Source organism: Apteryx mantelli, chromosome 2 (assembly GCF_036417845.1).
Source record: "Apteryx mantelli isolate bAptMan1 chromosome 2, bAptMan1.hap1, whole genome shotgun sequence".
Lineage (NCBI taxonomy): Eukaryota > Metazoa > Chordata > Aves > Apterygiformes > Apterygidae > Apteryx > Apteryx mantelli.
In genome coordinates this window covers 33,125,365-33,147,952 of record NC_089979.1, presented here as the reverse complement: position 1 = coordinate 33,147,952, position 22,588 = coordinate 33,125,365, and the positions used below count along the sequence as shown (strand labels likewise).

At 34.6% G+C, this 22,588-nt stretch overlaps 1 protein-coding gene across 1 annotated transcript in view; it reads right to left on the bottom strand.

The window, feature by feature from the left end:
- Nucleotides 1–583: 583 nt before the first annotated feature.
- Nucleotides 584–22,588, bottom strand: part of SNTG1 (syntrophin gamma 1) — a 352,899-nt gene continuing 330,894 nt past the window's right edge. The window contains exons 17-18 of the mRNA XM_013954658.2: nucleotides 10,066–10,176; nucleotides 584–1,026 (exon numbers count right to left, since the gene is read on the bottom strand). Of these exons, the coding sequence (XP_013810112.1) occupies nucleotides 868–1,026; nucleotides 10,066–10,176 (270 nt within the window). The 3' untranslated portion in view covers nucleotides 584–867. The remainder of the gene's footprint in view (nucleotides 1,027–10,065; nucleotides 10,177–22,588) is intronic.

The following is a 22,588-nucleotide window of genomic DNA, read 5'->3' as shown; positions in this document are numbered from 1 at the left end:
GTTAGGTGGATTGTGTCTGCAACAAATTCAAAAATTAAAACTTGTGAACAAAGACTACTAGATTTACAGAATTTAATTCTCTACAAAACAAAAAAGGAGGAAGGAAATAACGAACATGATATGTTACACACCTGCACCTTTATACTTAAAATTAAATTCATATCACATCTGTTTTTACGTGAAGAAGAGGGACTTATTCATGGATTTTTTTTTAAAGTGTCAGTCCAGTATGGCTATATCTTTGTCATTGTTGCTGTTGGAATAAAAGAACAAAATAAAAAAACAGTAGCATGACTCCATGTATGGACACAAGTATGGATTTACAACAGTGCTTAAAGTGCTTTCTATTTGAGGAGATACTTACACAAATGCCTTTTCATGTTCATCTCCTTGTCACCATGTACTATATGCTTGTTGCTTGCTCTTATGTCATTTACAATATAGTGGTAGGGTATTAAGTTCATACTCAGGGTTTAGTATATTGTCATATAAAAACATCTGAAAACAGGAAAATGACAATTCTATTTGTGTATTATTACAGCAATTTGAAAATTTTATTAAATACCGAAGTGCTTCACTGTGTCATTTACTCTTTTGCTTCCAGTGTTGCTTAAAGCACTATGTAAGTACAAGTCATACTAAAAGAATATCCATCCTATTCTGGGGTTTTGGCTAGGAGTATTTACTGGTGTCTTGCAGAACAGAGATGAATTTATGATCCCATGTGACCATTTATCTGCTGATACTGCAATATGTCTTGCCTCCAAAGATTGGTTTCCATGTGCACGGTTCACCAAAGGTCTAAATCTCATGAATATATACATTTTTATGTCCTGTTGTTAAGTGGCAGTGCTGTAATGTGAGATGTCAAGTAGTATACTTTAATTTGCCAGTACCAGAAGTTGTGGGAGCAGCAGAAGTTGTGGCTTGACTGCCTACGAACAAAGGGTCCAAGCAAGCCACTTTGGCTGCAAAGAATGAGTGGATACAGTGAAGGACTGCAAACAGGTTGGAAAACTCCAGCTCCTGGAAGTGAAAGCAAAGAGGTTAAACATGAAACAAAAAAAATACATCACTAAAGTAATCCCATAAAATAAATAGTGATTCAAATAGAAGCAATTTTAATAGTTTGATATACTTCTGCTAATCTGCCTGATAATTCTCCATTATAGAAGTTAGACATTGAGCTATCCCCATTCAATAAACAGTTGTATGGAGGCCAATATAAACAAAGTTCTGAGTTAAATGCCTCCACAGAAATATTATCTGATGAAGGGGCAGGAAAGTGAATACCATAATAGCTTTTTCCTTGTCATGTTGTCATGTAAATTTGGCACTGTTAGCAGGTTGATTTATACAGAAAGGGAATGACTACACCATATTAATCTACATATCTTTGGACTACTCCTGTTTATCCAGCATCTCTGAAAAGATCAGCAATGTTGAGTTCCACATGTTACATTTATCTGTCACGTCATTCCACACTCATAGCTATTAACTTACCTATTCTCTTTAGTTAAAACAATAAAAAAACATATTTTTCAACAAGGGCTACTATCACACAATGATATTCTAGCTCAGTTTTCATTGAGAAACTTACTGTTATCAGACCAAAAGTAGGAACAGACTTTGGGTTTTAAACCTATTAGCAATATTAAACAAAGTCCTTTTTGTCTTCCTTTAATTTATGTTTCTTTATAGCTCTTCAATATGTGATTAGACTTCCTGAGACTCTCTTAGACACCAACACAGAGGAAATAAATAAAAAAAACTACGTTTTTTACAAATATAAATTTTCTCTTTTTGTCTAATTGATTTATCCGATCAATTAGCTTACAAGGACGGTGGTCTTTTTTAGGTTTTGTTAAGTATGATTTTTTGATGTTGGGCATTTAATTAATAAACACCTGATGTACTTGAAAGCTGAGGTATGTGAATACATCATGTGTTGGGATGGCAGTGCAGACTTGCTGTCTTTGCTGCAATTATTCATTGCCTACAATTTTTTTGTACTGTAACATTAAGACAGTAACAGCATATCGGTAATATATTCTATTTGTCTCTCTGTCCAGTGGTGGTATTTCCAGGTTATCTAATGCCATGGGTTTTGCTTGTTTGTTTTCAAAATAATCATAACCTTCTAAATTCAACAAAAATTGCTGAAAGTCTCCAAATGATCTTAACCTGCAATTGTCTATCTCTTGAGGTTTCCTGGAAGGTATCACTTCAAGTAACCCATGGAGACATTTACAAATCTTTTATGTGTGAGCACAAACAAGTGCTTGAAAGCAGAAGGTTAGATGTGGAGGGTATTCTTTGATGTAGCAAATGGGTGGAGTTTTCTGCCACTCTATTACAGTCTCAGCAGATGTCCTTTGGACATGCTCAGAAATTAATTTTTAATTTCCAAGAGCTTCTTAAACTCTCCTAACTACCAATTCTCAAGAAAGAAGATAAGGTTTATGCCAAGTTCCACACATCTGCCATCTGTGTCCATTTAAAAAAATCTGTTTAGAGACATTTTTTTTTAAAACATTGGGAGAAGTGTATTTTTATAACTATGCCAGAGGGTTTTTTTTTTCCTCCTCAAATTTCAAAATAAGAAAATGTATCACTGATAGGAAACTAATGGAAATTCACAGATGAGGAAACAAGAAATTATGGAAGCTATTTCATAACAAGAACTATTAATCATTGAAATTAATGTATTTTTCAGCTAACCCTTTTTATTAATATTACTTATCATTTTGGGAATATAAAAAATAAAACTGAAGCTTCAGATGAGAAAATAAATATTCAGTGGAACATTGAAATATTAGTGATATCCATTTCATATGTTGCATGCAGAAAGATTGTATTTTCCCCCTTTGTCTCAGCAGAACAAGCCTATTAAAACGAACATTGTGGCTTGAGAATTGTTCAAGTCAATTAAGTAATCTTACTAGCTGAAAGTTCTTATGTACATCCTAATTATGGTTAGTGGACACTGAATTTTCACAGTGCATTAGTACAATTATTATTATTACCAGTTGTCACAGGTGTTTCTGCAACAGTAACACACTGGGAAGATCCATTGCTTAATAGACCTTCAATGAAAATGTGTAATATCATCTAAAGACCCTAAAGGTTTACTATTATTAATAGTAATGATGTGAGGAGGAACACTGAGAAATCAGCAAATGCTGGATTTCTGTTTGCCCTGAAACTGTATTCCTATTTCAGTATAGACATGTATATACTATGTGTGCTGAAGGAAACAGGGGACTCTGTAATTAGAAACTGAATTTAACTCAATATACACATTCAAAGAGATTTAAATAGAGGCTCCAAGTAACGTTAGCCTGTTTAAGAACAGCCTTTTTTTCTTCCCTTTTTCACTCCACTCACCAGCTAATCAAAATAATCAAATTCTGTGAAGCAGGTTAAAAAAGTTGATGATTTGTATCCTGACTGCGCAAGGCAGAAGTTTTCATGCCCTTGTAAATCATATCACTTTCACCAGAAGTGGAGGTGCATCAAAAGAGAGAAAAGTGGCATACAACATATGGCCACACACGGCTCTGCTACAAGCACCCTTCATGTTGTAACTGGAAATGAAAGCAATATGAAACACAAGCAGACTGATCAGTATGGGCTGAGCGCATACAGGCCTGATTAATGACTGCAGCCGACCTCACACGAGCCTGATTGATGGGAATGCAACCCATCAGGAACAACACTTTCCTGGCAGAGCTTAATGAACAGATAAGGGTTCATGTTCATAGCTGCTGAGAGACAATGTTCTCTGCGCTTCTGTGCAGAACGTGCACGTTTAACTCCCCACAGGTCTGCACTACCACCAGCAGACGGAAGAGAACCACAAGTTTTTGTGTATGCCTACCCAACCCTGATTGCTTTGGTATGTCATTAATCAGCCACTTGTCTGAATATGCTTCCCTCCACCAGGGTATTGCATATTGCAACCCCCTCTTCAAATTAAGTTTAAAACAAATGGACAAACTCTGAGAAACCTGAAGAAATTACATTGTCAAGACATTAAGGTTGCTACCTGTAGGGGAAAAGCCAATGTGAATGCAAAAAAAGATAAGAAATGCAAACTTAAACCACATCTACTTATCCATGCATAAGTACAAAATTTACTATTATTCCAATTTCCAGACTGTTATCTGCGCACACGATCTAAGACTCTACTCTTCTAAGGTTATTGGTGTCCCCTTCAGTTTTCAAATTGTCTTTCCAACCTATCTCTTGACCAAACTACCCTCACCCAACATTGCTGTCACTATACTAGATGTTTCAACACTAATAATCTGAACATTCACAGTTCATGCTAAGGAAAACATAAGTCAGCAAAAAGTTGTGAGAGAAAGAGTACACAGAAGAGAGAAGTCATTGCACATAGTCTGAAGTGTATGGGATTTACAGTAATCTTCCACAAAGAAAATCTGGACTGACAGGACAAAGTCAGAAAAAGAAAAAAGGAAGAGAGTGATCCAGATCAAAAAAATCAGTTATTGTTGCATGATATTAATGATATAACTATGTAAATTGTACATCTATAATTTTAAGCAATTGCTAATTTATAAGTATTCGTGATATTGTCAGAAAAATCTTTTCTTTCATCCACATATAAACTGCTGATATGCAAAGACATCTGTTGTTTCATCAGAGTTGGCACTAGGCAGTCTCTAGATATTAGCATTGTATCAGGAATCTGATATGGACTAGATATGAAAACAGATAATCCATGTGCAAGATGTGGGGAAAATAAAATTTGAATCACAAACTTATGCAGTTCAGAAATCTGAACTAAGAATGCTGTCACTGCAATTGAGCAATCAATCTTTACGAAACCTAAGGATATATACCGAAAACCCATTTAAAGCTGATATTCTAAATTCAAAGAGTACTGTGAAGTTCACAGAAAATATCCTCAAGGCTAAAAAAAAGGATTAAATTAAAATTATATTTCAGAGAAGATACTTGAGATAAGAAGAAATATCAGTCTGGAAAATGGTGCAAATATACATCAAGATACCCTGCAACACACTAGAAAGTGGACATTTTGTTCACATTACAACAGCAGTAACTCAGGCTATTTGTCTTATTTTAGACTAGATTTTGGGACAAGATAATTTCAAGTACAAAGTAAGTGCCACTGCATTTGTATTAATACTAAATCCTTAAAATTACACCTCTTCCTTTGCTGATAGCTCTATTTGGTTCTCTATGTTCAAACGGCCAAAGGTATGACTAGATCTTCACCCTGATATACTGATTTATGTATTTATCTCCGTTTTGTAACCCTCAGCCTAGGGGTTCAGCTAGTCTGTGAACAAAAGCTAGTCTGATGTAGCACAGCTGTGTGACCTTGGCTGAGTTTTGCTAGGAAAATTGTTAAGCTGTGAAAAAGCCCTGAAAGTTCAGAAAAGCAAAAACATAGACAGAAGTCTATTTTTGACTATCTTTTGGCTGTGTAAAAATAAACATTCTTTGTTTTGCAGTGCACAAATACAAGCACATTCTTTTGCTCAGTTCAATTATGTAGGTTCACTGCTATTCTAATTGACTAGGTATCAAATTCTCTTCATTCTAATGAGACACTGAAACTTTTAGTTCACAGAAATTATTTATTTGCGCATTTTCTTACAAAATTCAAAAGGAAATTGCATGCAGGAAGAAAACCTGCTGTGCTTTTATATGTATACTGTGAGGTTTAGGGACCTATATGCATTGAAACAGTGTCTCTTGTAGATTGAAGATACTCTTCATTTTTGTCAGAAAAGAATCAAAGCAGTTTCCATTGCAGTGGTCCAACATTTAACCAGCTATAACTGGCCCTCTGAGTTTAATACAACCCTGAGATTGCATTACCTTCTGGAAGCTGCTGTGATACTGGAGAGACACTAGTGCGTCATTAAACTTTAGTTAAATATATAGATAAATAGACAGCAAGGTCCATAAATTAATCCCTTTCTGTCTTATAGAAGAGGAATAAGCTCTGCCCTTCTGTCTTTCTTTTTTTCCACCCACACCCAATAGTACAGTAAGGATGAAGCAGAGGGTCACATAGACTCCATGTTCTTCCAGGCTGACAGCTCTATTTTGTAGCTCTCAGTCAGAAAAATTCTGTCTGACTGGGCAAACTTGTGCAATATCTCCTGCTGAGTGACAGCTGGGAAATAACCTACAGATTGGAACCTCTAAGGGGTATCAGTGATTAATTTTGCCCCTAAGTGGTTTTCTCCTCCGAAATCACTTAGGCCTTGCCTTAAGAGTCTTTCAAAGTCAGGTGATTGCATCCAGGCACCCTGCCAAAGACCCACTAGTGTGACCTATGGTAATTAATGTTCAGATTTTTAAGAGTAGAATTGCTGAAGTCTATAAAGAAACATATAATTACTTACAGAGAGGCCAAACAAAAGCATCAATACAAAATCTATGTAGAAAAATAAGCAGTGTTTTCAGAATATCTGAGAGAATAAGGCAAATGTTTAAATATGTTAAGTGACTTTCAAACTGAAAAGTAGTATATCTGGTAAAGCTGTAAGTAAATCTATAGCACACTGTGTATCTCAAAGCATGCCATTTTGAATTTTTCTAAGTCAGGCATGAAGTGCACTGTTAAAATCTTTGGCAGCATCATAAAAATATTAGGTGTCAGTGAAGGAATTTCTATCATTACTTAGGAATATAAACTCTGGTGGCAAGTCTGCTTTTCCAAAAATACACAAAAAACAAGGCTGACTTTGATGAATGGATGTGGCTCTACATCTTCTGTCAGAAAGTATTTTTCTTTGATTCGTCTAACATTAATAGTGGTAGCTCTGTATATTCCACCAGAATACAGGGGAGATGTTGGACAAGCATGACAATGGTATGGCTAACATTTAAAATGCCACTGCAGAGTTATTTAATTTTTCCTAGGTAATACCCACCTACAACTCTGAATGTATTTATAGAATATTAACATCTTTACCCAGATTTTGGATCAAAATGCAAAAGCTAGGCACACTGACATTCTTCATTCTCTAGATGACAAAAAAAATGTTCTAAGTCTAAAGGATATTCTTGCACAAACGCAGCATACCACATCCCACACCTCGGGGATAGCATCATGAGATACACAAGATAAGCAGTACTGTACACAAAGGAAGAAGGAAAGCATTTGGATTTTGATGAGATAACTCTTTTTTTTTTTTTACAGGAAGGAACCACATGATGAAACCAACATCTTTTTTTTATTATTATTTATTAAAATCTGTGGCTGGGCCATCTCATATTTGCAGAGTGTAACTGAATTATGGTGCATCAAATACATTAACACATCCTGTCAGTGTTATAGCTGAAACTCAGAGAGAGAGGAAAACAGGCCTGGGAGACGAGAAGAACACGAGTCTTAAATCACGCATGCATACACCATAGCAGGTTACGCATAAAGCATGTTACTGTTAATGATGAAGGGGGAAAAAGTAATCTCAGTTCTACTGATTATATTAAGCTGTATCATAGTTATCTGTCATGCCCTGCTTGCTCATTACTGCTGGGGAATGCAACAGTGAAGAGCCCTAATATGTTGGGCAATGACTCCTCAGATTTTGGGGTTCTCAGGCTGTGAGCTCTCATTTCACTATATTCTGCTTACTCTCCATATAACATAGCTGGGAGAGCCAGGAAAATTATCTTTACCTAAAAAGTGTTACCCTGTACGACCTCTTAAGACAGTGGGGCACCAAGCTGTCCAGGGTGCAGAGTGGCATTTAACAGGTGATGAGAGCTATGGCTCTGAATATTCATCACAGCCTTTAGCAGATGTTTTAGAAAGTCCCCAAATGAAGTCTGCATACAGTATGCATGAAATCTGCCTTTACAAGCATTTCTGAAAATCTGATTAACAATTCTTAATGACTAGAGAGTTCCAAAAATAGTGATAACTCTAGGTATCTGATGCTAGTAAGGTCCAAAAATATAAAGGCTAGATTGTACCACCTTCTCTCACACTGAACAGTACTTTAAATACATGAAAGGCTCAATGGATACTGATGGGGCTTACCCAAAGAATTTTAAATTGACCAAAGGTGAAAAAATATGACCGCAAAATCTTTACATTCATTTTATAGCCAAGCTTATCAATATTTCTTAGATTAAGCAACATACGTCATATATAAACAATTTGGAATAGATAGAATTGCTCACTACGGGTGCCCCGGCACCTTCCAAAGACAACGTAATATGGCATTCTTTGATCATTTTGTAATTGGCATGCTTTGATCATGAAGAAAATGAAATAAAAATAACAAATGTTTATTTCAAACTTGATCAATAAGAAAGTCTGAACTCATAATAATAACAGAAGCAATTGGAGAATGCGACAGCACATTAATATGGATGCTAATAAGTTTGTATAATATTCTGCCTGCATAAGGTAGAAGGCAAAATTTCTACCTTCATCAAAAGCTGAAAGAAATCTCAGAAATAAAGTGCTATTCAGTGTGAGTGAGAACAATAGGTACCATAAAGTTACAAGGATATCTCAAAAGGCATTGCAGATTTAATTTAAAAAAGAATGTTGATGAAAACTATGGTATTTCTTCAAAATATAGATTTTGTACTATGCATTGTGTCTAATATATTAAAATATATTTTAATTTTACTGAAAATAGAAGCATTGTCTCATTCTTGGAGTGTTAAGAATATTCTGAAAAAAATATTGCATCATTAACTAGTTGTAAAATCTTGTGTTAACATAATTGCAATAGGAGACAGATAACACGAAAGTCATGATGATTTGCATCTTGCAGCTGTACTTAGGAGCATGATAAAAGTTTCCAATTATTGCTTAAAAGAAAGTCATCCTCATGACATTAGGTTGTCAAGCTATGGTGTCTTATTAGGAAAGAAAAAAAAATTGTGTACTATTACAACAATTCTTAAAGGAAAAAATAAGAAATTATTTATCTTTGAGAGGTAGTAAAACATGAGGGTATTGAAAACCACTTTCCACCACTCTTCATTGCTGTTGATTTAATGGGAGCTTTTACATACTTTCAAAGTACTGAGTATAAAATTAAAAATCGAATAAATAGCTGTTAGGTAGGAAAAAAATTATTACCAAACATAAAGCAATACGTAGAAAGGAAAAATTGCTGATTAATGTTCAATTAATCATTTCTTTTTGTTTGCTTTCAGAACCTTACTGTTATAACATTCATCCAGCAATTTTGTCTTTGACACAGACAAGAAAGCTAAAATAGCAAATGCTTCATAAAGAGTGAGGCTGAAAGATGGTCAAGAAAACAGCATTTCATTTTACACAAACTTTGGGATTCTAGTCAAAAAGACCTTAGATTCAGACTCTAAGGCAGTTGCAGTTATCAATGTTCTGGGGAGATGGCTTTTCCTCACAAACGCTGGGATAGTAAATGCCCTGTTCTCAAGAGACATCAATCAAACTAGTCATAAATCTCTCAGGGTGACTTTTTTCATAAATTAACTATTGAATCAAAAGCACAACTGAAAATAGTCCTTTTCTAATTTTGAATTTGACACAGACACAAAGCTTCAATGACAAGTAAGGGGATAAGTGTTTATTCCACACCTTTTTACTCTAAGAAATAAAAATAGATTTTAGACTCTCACTGCTTTTTGTCCACATGTAGACTTAAGGATATATTTTGCACTGTGTCCTTTGCATCTAGCAAGACCATGGTATGAGTACATGGTGAAAGACAGGGCATGCAAACTCTCAGCCATTTTTATTAAAGGAGAAAGAATTGAGTTGGCAAACATGCTTAAAACCATATATAGTGAGTCTTTTGTTTGCTTGTTTATTTTGGGTGCAATTACACCTTCTAAAAACACTTTAACCTATCAAAAATCTAAACAATTCAATTCCATTGTGCAACAATTCAGTCAGTTTTCTTTGATAATTAATTCTTTGACTCCACACATTAATCTAAAAGTTTTCAGCAATTTAATTTGATTTACTTCTCCTTTTCCTACCAGCTTGGATAACTGCTTTTAATGTATATTGACTAAAGAATAAAAAGAATGTATTGTTTTTACCTTTGCTTCAATTTGTTTAGTATCTAGGTTTTGGAACAAAAATTTGATTTTGCTCTTCCCATCATCTGAAGAACCTTTGAGCTGGGAAAACTTGTACCTCCAAAGTACAGCCTAGAGGAAACAAAACATACACAATTGAGTCAGTGTAGTTATTATGGAAAACTATATCGGAAAAAGTGGATCTCCTTCCACAGGACTTTTTAAATTCCGTATGGTACATAATTAAACCAGTTTAGTGCTATCTTGTCCCCTTCATCACATGGATGTATTATACTTTGATAGTGTCTGATTCAGATCAGTCAGAATACCTTTGTGAAATGTACTCTGAAATACCTTTAACTCTATTTAATCCTGATTAAACAAACAAAAAAAGGGTCAGTAAATTCGTCATGCCAAAAAATAATGAATTTTTCACTGCAGATCTGTTGATTCCCTACTCCATCTGAAGTGATAATCTGTCACAGAATTCCTCTCTTTTTATTCCACAGGAATAAAAAAATTTAGTTGTATTTGCATAAAGGGCATATAAAATTTAAAACAAATATGTATTTTAAAATGATAAAATAACACAAAAAAAAAACCTGTAATAAGAACTCATTTTGAGTTTACTTATGAAAGATCTAATCAGGAATTTGAGAAGATCACTAATTCTAAATATATTAGTGGCCATTCAAGTCATTATATTATGAATCACATTGTGTCTCTGAAGAAAAGACTGATGGCTCTACAGAATAAATATACAATGAATAAAATATACAACTGGCTAGAAAAACACTTTCTGTGTTTGTTATATCTAATGTGGATGGATATAGACAAACTACATTTTAAATTCCATTCTGACTAGAGCAGAAAAGTGCTATTTTTTTCTTGTAAGTAGTTTCAGCATCACTGAAAGATATCTTTTCCCCCACAGGTATATTTGAAGCAATAACATTTTTCATTGTGGTTTCGGTGGTATTTCACATAATTATAAGGTCATCCTCATTCATACTATGCTGCTACTTTGAGGAGACATTAATTTCACGGGTGTCAGACAACATAAGAACTTAAGGCAAGAATTGCTGTTCCATTTTTTTTGTCTAATGGTCTGTAAATGAATTCCTCTCAGTGGCTTATCTGTGCCCTTTGACTATATGGTTAACAATTTAGTATCTAGCTGAAATTAAACAGAATTAGAAAGAGGTCAAATTCTCAACTTTCATAAATCTGTGCAGGTCCCTTTGCTTCAAGATGTCTTGATTTCTTTTATTAATGAGTTGGCAAAATCTTTTACTTGCACCAAGCTAAATAAAGTTAGCTATGTTTGTAACCGTCTTAGTAACTTAAAGAGGAAAAAAAAAGACAGTATCTTAACTGTGCATTAATACAAATGAAAGAAGTGAATATGATAAATGTAGCCCTTTGCCTTGGCATTACTGTCATCAAAGTTTGTAACTGTATATAACAAAAACTATCTATATCCTGATTAAAATGAAAAAAAAAATCTAAGCTCATCACCACTTTTATTTTTTGTGTTTAAGTAACAGATGAGCTCCCATCTACCATAAACAGAATTAAGGACATTGTTTTAGATATTTAGAGAAGTTTGGCAATTTATGTGAAACTTTATCATATTTCTTGGAAATGCTGCCCTCCTGAGCACACCAATCTGTGCTACAGAAAACAGAATAGCTTCCCTCATCTCTAAGTCTGTGCAATTCCTTTCGCCTTTTTTGATCAGTGACATTTACTTATGTCCTGTAGATAATGAGTTAAAAAAACAAAGCAAAACAAACCAGCATACCATTCAGGTGACTGTACTTCTTACCTACTTTGTAATCACCCTTTTTACAGGTCCACATAACTTAACAAAGCTCATCAGAAAATCATGACCATTGCCTTTCTGCAGGAACAGCAAATCTATTTAAGTGTACCATTTACCAGTTGAGAAACGTAAAGGGCAATGATGGTCTCTTTACCTCAGAACAACAATCACAGAAATATGCTATCACCTTTCCCTTCTTGATGTTTGAACTATTGTGCATGCTAAAAAGGGACAATGTAGGGGGAGGTCAGGAAAGAGGTGCACTTGTAATAAGGACCTTAGATGGGCAGGCAAAGTTCCAGGGTACCTGGCTCTATTCCCAATTAGATTAAGTCTGAGTGTAGACGAGGGATGCACAGAACTGCAGTATTTTTGCATGGCCCACACAGCTTTGCCACTTGTTTCATTCTCACTCAGTGAATAGCGAATGATACTCACAGAAAATCACAGAAATGATTCAGGAACACACTTCAGTTTATGCATAACATCAGGATTGGAGAGGCCTACCCAGCAATGGCACTTACTTAAATACATTGCAAAATCAGTTCTACAGCATGGAGGGGAAAAATCCTTTCTGAGACTATACCCAACAAGACAGCACTTCTTCCATCAAAATGAGTTCCTAGAACTGAGAGTTCAACAGAATATTTAGCAGAGACTATTATACCCTTTTTATCTAAAGTGTAAGGAATAAAAATGCCATTGATATTTTAAGAAATGATTTCCAAATGTAAGTACTATCTGTTTCCTTTGAGTGGTCTTCAACAAATTGCACACATTTTTCTCATAAATGTCCACATGAAGAAGAGCTCTATTTGCAAAAGTAAGTGAGGGGAAAATGTTGTGAGTTGTAAGTTATTAAATCAGGAATACAAAGTATCGTGAACACCCAGACTCATCACCCTGGCTACTTCTTTTGTTGTAAGGAGAGAATTTCTGAAGGACAATTCCTCCCACATGATTTGAACTGGATTGAATACTGATTCACTCTGATATACTCTGGATTCAGAAATATTCTGTGGTGAATACTGGCAACAACTATTTGTGAGGAACTCTGTCTCACCATTACCTACAAAGGAAGTCTAACAACTAACTTAAACCAAATGTCCAAATTCTGGATAGCTAAAGTTAGCTGAGTTACTTAAACATATGCCCAGTAACAACCATTTAATTCCGTGTCTACTACCTAAGAAGCTAAAGTGCTGTGTCTAGCCAGAATCGCACAATTCCCTTACGTAGTAGATACACACAATGATGCAGAATGCTGTGACCTAGCAGTCAGATTACTCTTTGAAAATATAGCTTTTGGGGATTCCCTGTGTTACTTCATCTTCTGGTTTCATTTCATCATTCAGAGATGTGTAGTTACAGCAGTGACATAATCACATAAGAGGCAGTGTTTCACCTGCTGCTACCTTTCATGGTTCCTGATTTTGGTGTTACAGTGCTCAGTCTGCTCACTTTTTTAAATTCTGATGTTAAATGCTAATTCTCCTGCATTTAATGAATAATCCTTGGGGATTTTGGTCACCATTATGAATGCCATTGCCAAAGCCACGTTTTTTCCATGCTTTTGAGCATCATAATTCCTCAGCCCATTTGTTGAATGCTTGCCTCAGAGCAAGAGTTAAAATAGGTTGATACGATTTTGTACAAAAATATACAGTTTGACTTCTGAGCAGTAAGTACATTTGCAAAACATGCTAGCTTGTGCAAAAATTGACAAAAAATTGAATGTATTATATAAATTATTCCTAAATCAGCTTTAATGAATTATTTGTGGTAGAAGTACTTATTGGTCTGCAGATGCAGTGTTACCAAGCTGAACACTCTAATATGTTCTGGTAGGGCTTCTTTTAGTTAATAATCCCATAATAACATTCCATTCCCTTCAAGTACTTTCTTTTTATAATCTTCAATAATTGTGCTTAACTTATGTAAATGAGAATAATTTACAGGACAGTGTATGCAATTTGTAGGAAGCAACATGTTTTGGCCCCAGAATAGATTTGACAGGTGGACCAGGTGGCATTTTTTTTTTTTTAAGTACAAATTTCAACCAAATTCAGAAATATTCTGTGGCGAATACTGGCACAACTACTAGTGAGGATCCTGAGACACTTCTCAAGTCAAGGTGCGCAACCTTGTCATTCCTTGATGGAAGATCAAGATGAGAACTCAGTGTGCACTACTTATCTGTGTGCTTTGGCTCCTTTAGAAAGGGGAATCCCAATGTATGAGTACAGACAGAACAGCAAGTCCTCTGATTTAGAAACTGGGGACTGAGATTGTTAAATATACTTAAAATATCATCAGCTTCACACACAGTTCACATGTATGTGTTGACATAATGCATACATCCATTATAGAAAACCTGACACAGTTAATCTATGTATTGAGAAATGTACACCAAGAAGATAATACCATTGAACAAACAAGGTATATATCATGCCTAAGACAGAAAACAAACAAGATAAATCCTTTTCCAGTTATTATTCATAGATCACTTAGGTTACAGTTTACATGTTATAGCATTTGATGAAACTAACTTCAAAGAACACAAGAACGCAAGGTAAAGGGAGGAACAATACAGACAGCTGACGAATTAGATATAAGGCTTAGCCTGAAATGGTGTTGTATTATTGCAACAAGGATTTTTTTCCTTTGACATATCTGGGACCAAGATTCTACACCAAAACTTTTAAAGGAGAAATATTTTATTTATGTGTAATTATCTAGGTCTTATTTATTCTAGTCCTTATAACCAAGTCCTTACCTATTATTCTGCTAGCGTTATTTTGTTATAATTACCCCAAGGTTGTTCTCTGCCTGTGTATGGTTATTTTATAAATACTACATCAATGCAATATAAAAATGGAACACGAAAGAAAAGCTATTGACTTCAGCACCTGTAACACTTTACAAAAATGGAGGAAAATTACATTGTTGCTTCTCTTAGCATTGGTGCTAAATCTAGAACACATATTCTGCAACAGACCTTAGAAAATATTTTCATGCTCAAAGTATATGACAATTTGCTACTCACTGCTGTCATTTCATATTCCTCCACTAAACTATGTATAATTTTGATGAGGTATTGATTTTTCTGATAGTACAATGAAAAGAAAGTTATTTCCCATCTAGATAATGGTAGAGAGAAATAAGGAATGTATCATAATTATCTCAGTTCAGGGTATAAGTTAGGAGGGCTGGTTATGGTTTTGGGTCAAGGAGGCTGACTTACTTGGAACAGAAACTGAATTACTAAACAAAAACAGAATAATTAGGTCTCTTTGTGTTTTTACTTACCGTCCTCCAAGAAATATACATAGAATATGAGTGTCTGCCTATGCGTGGCTCCGTGATAGCTGTATAATTTAGGCAGGATATATAAGCCTTTTGACCTTAGGAATATATTTTGCCTATACAAGTGCCTGCAACTGGAAGAGAATGAATTTGTGCCCCATGGCTTCAATAAGGAACTATCTTCATATCTATTACCAAAGAGTCTTGCCAGTTCCATATTGGATTATGCACTGCAGATCAATTTTGTTCTTTGAAAATGACTGTGTACACTTACTGAACTTGTGAAATAGTGCTTGCACCATATATATCAACTTCATCATTGCATCTACCAGTGCTCATAAGCAATACAGATTTTCTGTACACTTTGCATTGACATGAATCATACAGCTTTTATTATGCAAAAGAAATTAGTTTGGCCTTCCGCAGGACACTTGGAAAAAAACTGAAAGAGTCTGTCATCATTTTATGATTGGACAGCTACATCTCAGATTGGCTGTAAATGGTAGAGTAAATAAAGTAACAAGCTTTATTAAAGGAAGAATGTCAGAGGTTGCTTTTCAAATAGTAGCTTCAACAAAACACTTCCTTGCCTTTTCTTTCACAGCCTCAAAAAGCTGTAGCTGTCCTTTTTCACCACTGCCTTGTTTTCTGGATACTCTAACTGATTAAATCATGCTTCTGTTCAGCTTTTGAAGGCAAATTTTATAAGTAGTACAGAATTATTCTAAACTTCAGCAGACAACTCTGAAGCTAATGTTTGTTGTCTGACTAAAATAAGTGATACTGCACAAAAGTCAAACTAAATCAAGTGCAGATCTATATGCCCTGCGGGTCCTTATTTTCAAGAATGAAAGTAATTGGGTCTTTGGGCACCTGGGACACACCTTCATTTGGCTGTTTGTCTCATATCTAATTGAGAAAGATTGCATTCTTGTAAAGTGACACTTTGTCCATACTGATAGCAGCAGTATGGAACTAAGTAGGATAAAAGTCTTCTTCATGCCCAGTTCTACTGTGTTACCAATCTCTGGAGAGGGTCTTACTACAGAAGAATTATGGTCCAAGGCAATTTTCTTTGTCAACTGCTGTGGCTTTATAACTGTAAAAAGAAGACAGGGGAGGACACAGACTATAAAGAACAAAAATGAGACAAACGCAAAAATCAAGAAAGGTCAGTCCCAATAAAATAACCGATACTGTCAATTACTGAAGTTACATTGAATGTTAAAAGACTACAGTTTACTTGCTTAGTACTGATGGATGAGCCACGAAAATTTGCTTGTTTCTAGCCACAGAACACAAGCTTGCACAAACAGTGCTTGGCTGCTTATATTAAAGTTATAATAGCCACTTGTTCAGCATTTAAATTTCTAGGGAGGGAATAAATATTTGTTCAGAAGAATTACATTATGAAATCACCACCATGAAGGGAGCCTTATTTCTTTCTGCCTTCTCTATTACTGAACTTAGGATATCAATAATTTTTTTACATGCTGTATATTTCCATATGCAATACATATATTGGCTGAATGAAGAGAGAGACATTCAGGTACGTATCCTTAGAAAAGGTAGAGTTTGTTCCTAAAGAAATTCAGGGAAATTCTGTTCTATGTTACTTAGTAGCCTTTTGGTATGAAAAAATTTAAAAATATTTGCAGTGTGATTTACTCTTTACAATTTATTCTCTTTTTTGAAGAAGTGTGCAATGTGTCTGTGGGAAAACAGATGACTGGTGCATCGGGCTTTGTTGATATGCACCTCGTGGGCAATTTTAGAGCCTTTTGTTACTTTGTTCTAGCATCACCATATGATTCAGCATCAATAAAATTTATTATAAGTCTTCTAAAGGATTTTTTTTTTCTTCTGAAAACTGTACATTTTTGCCACTTTAATGAGCAGTAAATGTGATGGAGTGCAGATATAGCATTTTGCAGGTAAGTACATTGCAGCATACACTCAAACATGTACATATATTATTCATACAAGCTATGATGCAAATGTATGTATTTACATTATATAGAATAATTTTAATGAATATGTCAGTATGAACAGAAACATATATATTATGTATACACACCTGCATGCATCTACACTTGGAGAGTAGACAACTTTTTTTGTGAGATGCTAATGCTAATGCTAATAACACTGCTTTAAAGCTGGTGGACATTTTTTGAAATCTTCTGGCAGCCGAGATACTGCGAGGACACTTACTAAATCAGATTTAAACTTCCACGTATACTTTTGGCACCATAAACATTTTTTACATAAAACACATGCCAACACTTCCAGTTGGCATTTCATAGGCCTTTTCACTCCAGCTAAATCACTACTGCAAATGAATGACTATATGATAGAATTTAATCTTAGTCAAACACTTGCTAACATCTGCTTGGGCTACATGCTGTAGTTGTCCATCAAACTTCAATGAAACGAAGAAAAGATCACATCTTGCACTGGACTTTTCTTAGAGGAAGACCATAAGTAAACATGTTATAATTTTTTAAAGAGGAGGGAGTGAAATTCTTTTGTGCCCGTATTTGCATTTGGTAGTTTACAAAACAGTTTAGCTGAGCTAAGTGATTGTTTTCTGCAACCTTGGAAGAACCTGATTTAACTAGGCACCTTAACAACTGTTGTTTCTCCTTTCAAGCAATCACAATGGCTTGTTTATAAAGCAGCATAACAAATGCTCTAAATGATAAACTACAGTTGGCTCTGTGAGCTGCCAGTCAGCAAATGAATGAGAGAAAGCAGGTTTTATACAGCTGAAACAGCTGTGATTTATTCCAGTCCTGTTATAGTCACATCACAGTACAGATTTGTCCTAAAGAACTCACTCTAACAGTTTGTGTACTCATATTTATTGCAGGTTTGTGCAGCTAGGAAAACAATTTTAACATGTTTTTATTGAACTGTGATGTGTTTGAGTTGAAATTCTTTTAGCACAGATGATAGCTTGTACCACTAATTTAGGTTTCCATAGCAAAGTATGTATATAAAGATACATATATAAAGATTAAATGACAGTAAACAAGGCAACAAGCCACACGGGGTCGTGTGGTGTGTGGCTTTTGTCTAGAAAGTGCAAGCATGATGAGAGAGACATTCCCCTCTATAAAGACATTCATGAGCGCTCCTAGTGAATTTGGTTTTTAAAACATTTGTGAAAGTTTTTCTGGCATGCTGGAAAAGCTTTCTATTAACTTCAAATGTAAGAAGGGAAAAACTTAAATATTGTTTAATTTACTTCAGTTTACAAGTGATTATTCACTATAAATAATACAGAGTTCATTGTCAGATCAGTAGCAGTTAAGAAAGGCTACAATACCATGAACACATTGTTAAGTATAAAATACAAACTGGCTGAAGACTTACTGAAGACCTCACTGCATCAAAATACAGGAGAGGAATTCTTTGGTGTCCTTAGAAACTGGTACTTGAGCTTTGTGGAAAAAAAAAAGGATTACTGTGTTCTGAGAAACATCAAAATGTCACAGATTTTAAAAAATCAAAAATTAAAATTAAAAGTTGAATGTGAAAGACAGGAATTTGTTATTGATGCAAGGGGATAATTAAAAATGAAATGTTTAAGAAACTATAAATTTGCCTAAGAAACACTAATCTAAAACCCATATAAGGCAGATAACTTGTCTTATTTAACATGCCTCATCTTTCTTGATTAATCTGCTCACAAGACTGTATATATACTGAGTTTGTGCTTTTAAAATTTTTGTGTAATTATCGTAAAAAAAGGATAATAGAAGATAGACAGTAAACCAGCAAAAGAATTTTCACGTAATATGTAAATTCAAGGCTGTGAAGCTATTCCCCTAAGGAATTATAGAAAGGATACAATTCATTGGTAACTGTATCTGTAGATTTAGTACCTTTATCACAGCAATAGTTTAGGAAAATCGGAAGTTTTCTATGGCTCATGACTGGTGTGGGAAACCCACCTGAATTCTGCACAAGATCCATTTATTGACTAGGCTCATTATGCAATGAGCAAGGGAAGACTGCATTTGGCTTTTCTGAACAGTTAGGTTTAATTTCACAAAACTCTCTTCTAACATACTTCACTCAAGATTCCAAGAAAATTAATTATTTTTATAAGCACACGCTGAACTTACAAACTGTCATCAATCAACAATTATTTTGCTTCATGTATGCAGTTGGCAAGTTTGCTCAGGAGGCTTTCTCTTCATATTAGCCAGATATTTTTCCCAATTATTCTGATTATTTTTGCAGAGATTATGGTAGATTATGAATTGTTACCACATAAAAATTAATTTTATCTAACTAATTTCTTCAAGAATAGTTATCTTAGCTGCCATTTCAGAGTGGAAGTCTCATTTTAGAGGTAACTGGGCAATATTTCTTGCCAGAACATTTCTTGAGAATGTAAGAACTTTCATTGTGTTTTACACCAAAGGACCACCTATCCTGGTATCCTGCTCTCAAGAATGATCATAAACCATTAATCTGGGGAAGAATAAAAAAGCCTATATAATACTTACCTCTAATACATTTTCAGCTCAGAAGATTTCAAAAAGCTGACACTGTTTATCCATTTAATGATATTAATTAGATCTGTCCTTAAGGTACTTGCCAAGGATCCCCTTCGAACTCATGTAAAAATTTTGCATTTGCAGTTTTATTTCAGAAGGACTAAAATTTAGACTCAATGATTGATCTGACTTTAAACTCTGGAGTCTATGGAAAACTGCCTGAAGTTCAGTTCTAACCCAAAAAAGAGAGCTTGGATTTGCTATGGATAGTGGAAAACAATAAAAGTGAGCACATACTGCAAGCGGTGTAACATTATTACTGTCAGCCAATTTACTCCTATGTTCCATTTGGGGTGCACACTGGGAATGATGAAATCCATGAGTGAACAGAAGTTTCTGTACTACGCTGCCTTGTGAAAGATATTAGTTTGTAGTGGGTTTTCAATTGTAGAATTTTGTATAATTTATAAAAAATTAGATGTAACTAGATGTAAGTATTCTTTTCATGAGCAGTACAACATTTTAAGTAGCGTTTTTGTCTTTAGTTCTGAGTTTGTTAATTCATGCAACAGTTGCTAGGACTTTTGCACAGTGTTAATTTACAAATGTATATTTAAATATTCATAAGACATTCACAGTTCAATTTAAATTTTATTCATGTTTTCCCTGTCCTACAAATGGATTTTCACTTTTTATTGTTTTCACAAATATTTCTTGTCAAAGAGATTTTGAGCTCCTGCCCCATACTTTTAGTTTATGTGATTAAATACTTTTAGTTTGTTTCAGTTTATGTAACTATAGCAATACTGTTGAAGAACATTACCAGCCTAGACAGAAAGTCAACCTGCCATCATTATAATAAACAGATCTAAACAAATATTTGTCTCAGATAATTATGCCCTTTATCTTTTGATACAATGGTGGAGATTAGGCAATGATTTTCCTACTTAGGTACTCATTAAAACTTAGTTGACACATTTCAAACAGATTTAAGGCAACTTTTCATCCTGTGGCTTGGTTGAGTATTTCAACTGTAGCAGTCACTTGGCAACGAATTATGACGAATTATATGGTTTTGTTTCTCTTCTCTTTTTGCCGGCTTTGAATGTTTTAAGTCTGTCAGCACTTTAGGAAGAAAGAGCTGAATTATGGAATTTCAGAAATTTCACTCCCTCAACTAATCAGGCCCCATTGATAAAGCCTTTTAGAATTAATAGGTATTGGACAATGCCTTTTTTTTCCTCCCATTACTATGAAAATTGTTGCATCAAATATTGTGAAGAAAACTTGCTAGAGGAAACAAGATATAAGATTAATGCTCTTAAAACAATCAGTAATAACCTAAGTTGGCTGTAATAAAGAAAACAATAGGCCTCAGTGATAGCTCTAACGCTTTTTGTCTTTGTTCAACTATTTTTATGCCTATTGGGAGGGGATTCCAATAGGTAAGTACGGCATAGTTCCTGCTCTGGTGAATACTTCCTGTTCTTGTGTATTGTGCTGCTGCATTTGGTGCTGCGTGTGTACTGTCCACACATAACACAAGAGGAAAATAAAATTCAGGAAAAATTTGCAAAGTTCTGATGGTGATGGACCCCAGGGTTCCCAAGGCAAGAACCATTCTGACAGAAATTACAGGCCACACCTTGGGAAAACAATTCTCAAAACAAAACTGACAATACAGACTCAAAAAAGACATTTAGTTTTAATATTTAAGCCATAAAATTTATATATTCATTAGTGAGCTATGCATAGTCTATGTATATTATCCTATTGGCCCAGCCTTACACCTGCTTCAGCATTAACAACTGCTTTAGAGCTATCCTTATCATCTTACACTGTCTAATGCCTTATTACCATTAAGAAAACAGTATGTCCTCCTTTTTATCCATGGTGTTGCACTTTATTCTAACATACAAACTAATTACATTCTTAGAGTTCAGGTAGGCTTCTGAGGATACTAATCACTTTCTGCTTACAAAACTGAAAGCTTTAAGATATACAACATAATCTACTTTCAAAATAATGTGTACAGAGGGTACATATAATATTTTATCACTTCCAAATATAAACATTTTCTGTATATGTAAAACCCTTTCTGTGAATGATATGCAGTTTATTTATATAGCTTCTTTAAGTAACTACATATCAGAAGCTTGAAAAACTTTTAAGGACTCTGTGGACAAAAATAAATAATGTTCTATCTGATCAGAAAACTTAAAAAGCATTAGCTTTGCTTATGTACAACTTTCATTCAAGTCACAAAAACATTTATCTGTATTTGTATGTACACAGTTCTAACTTCAAAGGGAGTTGCATACTCTTTTGGGATTTTTTTTAGGCTTTTATGACTCTAGATGTTGTGCCTTTTAGCTGGTAACAGAAGAAGAATATAATGAGTTTTTGGACACCAAAACAATTGTACTGTACGTTCCATGAAACATTTGTGAGATGAATGAAGGAGTCTTCCCAAAGACTGGTGAACAGTGACAGAAGGACCTGCAAGACAGTATGAATAGCTTATGTGACACAAACTTTTAATGGCAATTTCCAGAAATATATTCTCCAAGAAGTTTTTATGTATTGCTTAATAGAACTAAATTTTTTTTTATGATTCTTGTGGATTTTATACCTAAAAGACTCCATTCTGGGAGGTCTTGGTTTCTAAGTGAAAAAAAAAAATAATAAAAGAAGTTCCTCAACCTTAATATTTTAAGTCTATAAGGACTTTAATAATCTAAGCTACTGCTATCCATCTTTTTCCCTGCATTACTAGTGTACAGGATCTCAGGTTTCCATACCTAATGGATGGATCAGTATGTGGCATACCTCTGGTATGCACGTTGTCTAATAGATAAGGCATTTTTAACACATTGTGCCTTTATCTTAAAGTGTGTTTGCTTGT